The sequence below is a fragment of the Somniosus microcephalus genome, chromosome 13 (genome assembly GCF_052327205.1).
Source record: "Somniosus microcephalus isolate GS21.2 chromosome 13, FLI_Smic_1.0, whole genome shotgun sequence".
Classification (NCBI taxonomy): Eukaryota; Metazoa; Chordata; class Chondrichthyes; order Squaliformes; family Somniosidae; genus Somniosus; species Somniosus microcephalus.
The window spans coordinates 164058218-164066438 of NC_140999.1; the positions used below are offsets into that span (position 1 = coordinate 164058218).

Below are 8221 nucleotides of genomic sequence, written 5' to 3' on the forward strand. Positions count from 1 at the left end.
TTTGTCTTTCCCCGGAAATCCACCTCAGGCGTATCCATGCCGTCATGGCTCTCCACCCCAGGTCCGGTACTCGTGCGAAGGCATGTGAGGGGCCACAAGACGGACCCTCTCGTGGAGCCAGTACACCTACTCCACGCCAACCCCCAATACGCATATGTCCGGCACGCCGACAGAAGGGAGGACACCGTGTCCATAAAAGACGTTGCCCCAGCCGGCATCGACAACAACCACTGGCAATAGCGGCAACGACGATCACAGCAACTCTTACCCACCCACTACTCTTTCATCACCCCCGGAAGAACACCGACCAACGGCACCCCCACCAACTACCCCTTCAACAACCCTGGCGGCACCCCCGGCAGAGACCCAGGAGGCTACCGGGGACACCCAGCCGACACCCGCGGCACCGCAACAGCCACGTCGGTCGCAGAGGACTATCAAACCCCCGAACAGACTAAATCTATAGAAGGGGGTGAATGTGATGAAATATTTCCATTCATCACTGCCTGTGACTGAGATCGGTTTCAGTGTCATTTCCCTTCCCCAGACCTCATTGTATTGTGTACTGGAATGTGCTGTATTGTATACTGGAATGTGCTGGAATGTGCTGTGTGTAGGGCTCCGCCCATACCTGGCCCCGTTTGTAAGCTAGCTTCAGTCTAGCCCCAATCTCCAGAAGGACGACATCTCTCTCGCTTACGTGTTTCGTTCTAAGTTAATAAAAGCCTTGTTTTGTTCTGCTACCTTCGAGTCTCGGAATTATTGAGGCACATCACCTTGATAGAACACACGTGATGTCCAACTAATAACTATTTTATTGCACTGCTTCTACATAGTCAAGGATAAGATCATAAATTAATCAGCACAAACAGAACAATAACTCAGTTTTAGAATTACAATAACACAGCGTTAACTGTTTAAAAACTTGTTCAATCTCCAGCTTTTTCCAGTTCTGACGAAGGGTCATCGACCTGAAACTTTAACTATGTTTCTCTCTCCACAGATGCTGCCTGACCTGCTGAGTATTTCCAGCATTTTCTGTTTTTATTTCAGATTTCCAGCACCCGCAGTATTTTACTTTTGTAAGTGTTAACTGTGTTCAATTTAGCACAGTATAACTCACTGCCCGCGCTTTTCCAATATGCACTCCCATCGGCTGAAATTCTTCACTACCGGTGCGTACTTGGAAAAATATCCCCTCAATAACTTGCAGATCTAAATACCAGTTCTTGTTTCTATTCTAAGACAAAATAGGTACCATTCTGCGCTATTTTAAAGGACGAGAGAGGAGGGAATATATTTGCTGGGCTTGTAAGATTGTTCCTGTGTTCTGAATTGAAGTGCTGCAGATCTGGTTGGTTTAATGGTATTTTAACAGGCAGTGTCAAATTGATCACATAACATAAATCTATTGGCTGACCAGAATGGTGGGAAGGTCATTACAGTCTTGGTTTAGATTTTAGATTTTGAATTTTAGACTGGTGCCTTTTTTTGGAGGGGGGAGGGGAGGTGATGAGTTTCTTGATTTCTGCATTTATTACATTAAAGTGAACATTTTGAACATGAAAAAATGTTGCTGATCTACAGTCCTCACTTTTGAGCAATATTGATAATATATTGGTAACAGAGATTGTACAAGCATTTTATATTAGCACTAGCTGGAGTACCCGGTGTGGCCGAGGGAACTGAAGACCTCTCTGCCATGTTTATAAAACTGTTGGGATTGAAGAACACTTGCTAAGCACCCAGGAGGTGGTTGTTTAACTTTGTTTTTTGTTAATGGGGATCGCCAGTAGCCATATACTCCAGGTTTTACAGTTTTCCTTCTATGTGAATTTGGAGGTAGCAAGCAGAATTATAATTTTGCAATGTTATCATTGACATTAATGAGAGAGAGAGAGAGAGAGAGGGGGGGGGAAGGAGGGAGAGAGAGAGGGGGGAAGGAGGGAGAGAGAGAGGGGGGAAGGAGGGAGAGAGAGAGAGAGAGAGAGGGGGGAAAGGAGAGAGAGGGGGGAAAGGAGAGAGAGGGGGGAAAGGAGAGAGAGGGGGGAAAGGAGAGAGAGAGAGGGGGGAAAGGAGAGAGAGGGGGGAAGGAGAGAGAGAGAGAGAGAGAGGGGGGAAAGGAGAGAGAGGGGGGGGGAAGGAGAGAGAGAGAGGGGGGGGAAGGAGAGAGAGAGGGGGAAGGAGAGAGAGAGAGAGGGGGGAAGGAGAGAGAGAGGGAAGGAGAGAGAGAGAGAGAGGGGGGAAGGAGAGAGGGAAGGAGAGAGAGAGAGAGAGAGAGAGGGAAGGAGAGAGAGAGGGGGGAAGGGGAAGGAGAGAGAGAGAGGGGAAGGGGAAGGAGAGAGAGAGAGAGGGGGAAGGAGAGAGAGGGGGAAGGAGAGAGCGAGGGAAGGAGAGAGAGAGAGAGGGAAGGAGAGAGGGAAGGAGAGAGAGAGGGAAGGAGAGAGGGGAGAGAGAGAGGGAAGGAGAGAGAGAGAGATAGGTGGGAAGGAGAGAGAGAGAGAGAGAGAGGGGGGAAGAAGAGAGAGGGGGAAGAAGAGAGAGGGGGAAGGAGAGAGAGGGGGGAAGGAGAGAGAGAGAGAGGGGGAAGGAGAGAGAGGGAAGGAGAGAGGGGAGAGAGAGAGGGAAGGAGAGGGAGAGAGGTGGGAAGGAGAGAGAGAGGGGGAAAGAGAGAGAGAGGGGGAAAGAGAGAGAGAGGGGGAAGGAGAGAGAGAGAGGGGGAAGGAGAGAGAGAGAGGGGAAGGAGAGAGAGAGAGAGGGGGGAAGGAGAGAGAGAGAGGGGGAAGGAGAGAGAGAGAGGGGGAAGGAGAGAGAGAGGGGGAAGGAGAGAGAGTGAATGTTTAAGGTGGAGGATGGGGTGCCAATCAAGCAGGCTGCTTTGCCCTGGATGCTTGCTAATGACAGTTTATATTCAAGCCCTCTAACTTTCAGAGCATTTACTTCCATGAGGGAAGACCTTAGCTTTGTGATACATTGGTAGTTTCAGCAGTCCTTGCAGGGGAAATTTTGAGCTAATGAATCAATGTCTCTTTCTTAATTTAGGAATGAGGGCCTTCATACCTGATAAAGACACAAGCTACTTTGAGAGCTTTTTAGAAACCATTGGGATTAAAGATGGAAGAGGGATATTGACAGACAGCTTTGGAAGAATCAAGAGAAGCATGAGTAATACATCAGCATCTGCAGTCAGAAGTTATGACAGCTGGTCTGTGCCTTCAGAATCAGATGCTTTTGAAAGAATGATTTCAAATATTACACATGACATAGAAGCTTTAGGATGTGATGTGGAAGATGATTTACTGTGACCAATGTAAAGACATCCTCTCACTTTGCTTAATTATTCTAATTGATGATTACTTGACAGTCATTCAGCACGACAAAGTGTGAAAGTCTGCATAAAGTTTGTATTTCCAACTATTAAAATGTGTCATGTGCTAAATGTTTAATATTTTCTAACTGTTTAATATCTTGATAAAACTACAGCTGTAAAATCACTGAACGATGTTATCATACAAATATTTAATACACTCGCATCAAATTTCTCTCTCTGTCATCTTAACCAAGACAATGACTTGTTTGCCTTAGATGGGTCAATGTCTTCATGAAAGTAGCAGAGAGAGGAATTTCACTCAACTGAGGTAAGCATCCATACGATAGCATGGCTCACCGTCATTTCCAAGCTTATACAAATGGCAGATTTGTTTTTTGCTAGCCTCCACAAAATTATAAGATGTTATTAAGTAAAATGAGTCTGAATTTGATTTCTATCTTCTTTAAAAGCTGAGAAAAATATCCAAAATGTGAATAATAAATAAATGTTATTTAAACTGTGTGCACCATATGATTAAAGTTATTATACACATTTTCTGTGTTAAAATGACTGTAATGAAATGGATGGTGAATACATTGTATGTAATGCATTGTTTTGAAGTTCTTTCTGTGGTCTCCTGTAATAATGTTGTCAGTGCAATAAAGAGTGCTTTTTGGCACTGAACACAGGAGAAATCTCTGGTGAAAAACTAAAATCAAACAAATTTTTGTATCTCCTTCAGTAAATTGTCTCTGACATTTCCACTGACTAATTTTTTCTTTGTTCCTTTTTCCGCCTCTGTATTTGTATTTCACGTCTCACTGTTCTTCTCTCCTCTGTCTCCTCTCTCTTATGTATGTCTCCCAATGTCTCTGTGTGGCTCTCACATATGTTCCATTACTAATGAACTATCCTCCACTGATGTGCTATCTCTTACCTTTGATAAAGCTGAGGCCAAAAGGAGTGTGGCGGCTGGGACTGAGGTAGGCACTTGGGGTGAGCTGGGCTGAGGTGTTGGAAGGACAGAGGGGGTGTGATCTAGAGTTTAGGCACGGATTTTGGAGTGGACCAGGTAGTCTAGGTCCTCTAGTATTCCATGAGGGGGGGTGAGCCGAAACTGGGGCCTAGCAGCATTTGGGAAGGGGAGAAGGGATCTACTCTGGGTGAAAGGGCTGGGACATGACGGCACTTGGCGGAAGTAGGGTAGGTCTGGCAGTATTTACTGAGGAGAGGAAATATTGCTGGTCAGCGCGCACATAGGGAGTCCAGCAGTAATCAGGGTGATTCTAGGAATATTGGAGGGAGGAGGAGCTGAGGATCTGACAGCATGAGGATAGAAGGTTAGAGCATGGTAGAACTAATTGGTCAGGGAGTCTAGGATTTGGAAATATAGTAGAGAGAACATAAGAACATAAGAAATAGGAGCAGGAGTAGGCCAATCGGCCCCTCGAGCCTGCTCCGCCATTCAATAAGATCATGGCTGATCTGATCCTAACCGCCAATCTACCATCACAGAACCATCTCCTGAATCTAACAGAAATAGGCACACGAAATAGGAGCAGGATCAGGCTACCTGGGCCCGCTCCGCTACCCACAGGGCCATGACCGATCCGAACCTAGACTCATGTCCAAATTCCTGCCCGCTCCCCGTAACCCTTAATTCCCTTCTAAGAAACTGTCTATTTCTGTTTTAAATTTATGTAATGATGTAGCTTCTACAGCTTTTTGGGGCAGCATATTCCATGGACCTACCACCCTCTGAGTGAAGTAGTTCCTCCTCATCTCAGTTTTGAAAGAGCAGCCCCTTATTCTAAGACTATGCCCCCTAGTTCTAGTTTCACCCATCATCGGGAACATTCTCCCCGCATCCACCCGATCCAACCCCTTCACAATCTTATATGTTTCAATAAGATCGCCTCTCATTCGTCTGAACTCCAATGAGTAGAGTCCCAATCTACTCAACCTCTCCTCATATGTCCATCCCCTCATCCCCGGGATTAACCGAGTGAACCTTCTTTGTACTGACTCAAGAGCAAGTATGTCTTTTCTTAAGTATGGACACCAAAACTGTATGCAGTATTCCAGGTGCGGTCTCACCAATACCTTGTACAACTGAAGCAATACCTCCCTATTTTTATATTCTATCCCCCTAGCAATGAAAGCCAACATTCCATTGGCCTTCTTAATCACTTGCTGCACCTGTATACTAACCTTTTGAGTTTTGTGCACCAGGACCCCCAGATCCCTTTGTACGTCAGTACTTTCCAGTTTCTTGCCATTAAGATAATAACTTGCTCTACGATTTTTCCTGCCAAAGTGCATAACCTCACACTTTCCAGTATTGTATTCCATCTGCCAAATCTCTGCCCACTTACTTAGCCTGTCTATGTCCCCTTGCAGGTTTTTTATGTCCTCCTCACTCACTACTTTCCCCCCCATCTTAGTATCATCTGCAAACTTTGATATGTTACACACGGTCCCCTCCTCCAAATCGTTAATATAGATTGTAAAGAGTTGGGGACCCAGCACCGACCCCTGCGGAACACCACTAGTTACTGATTGCCAGTCTGAGAATGAACCATTTATCCCAACTCGCTGCCTTCTGTTAGATAGCCAATCCTCTATCCATGCCAGAATATTACCCCCAATCCCGTGATTTTTTATCTTAAGCAATAATCTTTTGTGTGGCACCTTGTCAAATGCCTTTTGGAAGTCTAAATACACTATGTCCACTGGTTCCCCTTTATCCACCCTATATGTTACTTCCTCAAAGAACTCCAGCAAATTTGTCAAACATGACTTCCCCTTCATAAAACCATGCTGACTTTGTCCTATTAAATTATGATTATCCAAATGTCCTGTTACTGTCTCCTTAATAATGGACTCCAAAATTTTACCTACCACAGATGTTAGGCTAACCGGTCTATAGTTTCCAGCCTTCTGTCTACTGCCCTTTTTAAATAAGGGTGTTACATTAGCAGTTTTCCAGTCCGCCGGGACCTTTGCCGAGTCCAGGGAGTTTTGGAAAATTATTACCAATGCATCCACAATCCCTACCGCCACTTCCCTCAAGACCCTAGGATGTAAGCCATCAGGTCCAGGTGATTTATCCGCCTTGAATCCCATTATTTTACCAAGTACCACTTCCTTAGTGATTTTGATCGTGTTTAGCTCCTCCCCCCTATAGCCCCCTGTTTGTCCAGTGTTGGGATATTCTTAGTGTCTTCTGTAAAGACTGATGTAAAATATTCATTCAGTGTTTTTGCCATCTCCATAGTTCCCACCATTAATTTCCCGGTCTCATCCTCTAAGGGACCAACATTTACTTTAGCCACCCTTTTTCTTTTTATATAACTATAAAAACTCTTACTATCTGTTTTTATATTTTTGCTAATTTACTTTCATAATCTATATTCCCTTTCTTAATCAATCTTTTTGTTATTTTTTGCTGTCTTTTAAAGTTTTCCCAATCCTCTATCCTCCCACTAGATTTGGCTACCTTATATGCCCTTGTTTTTAGTCGAATACTATCCTTAATTTCTTTACTTAGCCACGGATGGCTGTCTTTTCTTTTACACCCTTTTCTTCTCAGTGGAATATATTTTTTTGGAAGTTGTAAAATAACTCCTTAAATGAAATGAAGCACTTGTTTATTGTATTTTTTCCCTTTTTTTGATTGATTGAGTCAAATGTCCCATTTACAACCAATTATCATGGTTCACTTAGCAGATATTAGTGTGTTTTTTTAATTAATGGGAAGTTTGAACCAATCATGATTTATTTGCCTCCCAGTTTTCCCTTGCCATAAATGTGTGACAGACAAGCACATTTTTAAATATATGACAATACTTAGATGCTAACATTGAAAACAAACTAAGGTTAGACAAATAAAAACAGAAAATGCTGAAAGTTAATCAGGTTAATATTTCAGGCCTGAGCTTTGATGAAAGTAACTTCTATTCGGAGTAACTTCTTCACACATAGACCTTAATTTGTGGAACAATCCGAGAGCAGTGTTGTTGGCTCAGGTCCATCATTCAGCAGGAAAATTCAGTGATTCTTGATTCAGCATGGAGTGGAGGAATGCCAGTTTGGCCAGATCAGGTCTTGAAATGGAGCTGCATATTGGACCTATCTAGATGGTCTGTATAGTCTATAGTAGTCATTTCACAATCCCACAAGCTGTACGCATAAGATATATAATTCTGAGAATCAGGATTACAGCGTTGCAGGCCTATCTTTGATCTATTCCCTGTGAGCACAAGTCTCCAGTGTTCCAATATTCTTGGGTTATTTTTTCCTCCTTCCTCCCCTGATAGCGCTGACTTATGCCAGGGTACAGTTCCATAGGTGTCGGCCATCTTCTGGTACCCTATCTTACCTCATTCTTCACATCTGAGCAGAGTAAATAAATATTGGCAGGCAGTCAAGCTTAATTCTATTCTCACCTGATACACATACACTTTCCAGCAGAGGCATTGAATAGTGATCAGGAACTGGACTAAGTCTTCCATTCCCTAGTCCCAGGTACTGATGCCAACCATAAAACGTCTATTGGAACACCAACTGAGATTAGCCATCTCAGTACAGATTGGGGTTTGAAGCTGGGACCTGCTTGGTCTGTGTGGCTCAATTCTATACTGGGCACCAAACGTACTAACTGAACCAACTGCTGTACCATAATGCAATGCGTTGTCTGTGTGACCTGCCAAATTTAATTGAAATTTTAAAACAGGAAGTTAATGGCCCGGAGTTTGCGCTCCTGCTCAGCGTATGCCGTCGTAAGCCTTCTGAAAGGCCCCGCAAGTTCCGGGTTTCCGCATGCGTGAAAACCCGAAACTTGCGATCTGTCAAGGTACACCTCGACAGATCTACTGAACCGACTGAGAAATCACTTTTGCTGGCGCAGAG

At 44.1% G+C, this 8221-nt stretch overlaps 1 protein-coding gene across 2 annotated transcripts in view; it reads left to right on the top strand.

Moving 5' to 3' along the window:
- Positions 1–3862, top strand: part of ccm2l (CCM2 like scaffold protein) — a 94161-nt gene extending 90299 nt beyond the window's left edge. For both annotated transcript variants that reach the window (XM_086005507.1, XM_086005508.1), the window contains one exon: positions 3043–3862. In XM_086005507.1, coding sequence (XP_085861633.1) covers positions 3043–3305 — 263 coding nt within the window. In that variant the 3' untranslated portion in view covers positions 3306–3862. The remainder of the gene's footprint in view (positions 1–3042) is intronic.
- The last annotated feature ends 4359 nt before the right edge of the window (positions 3863–8221 follow it).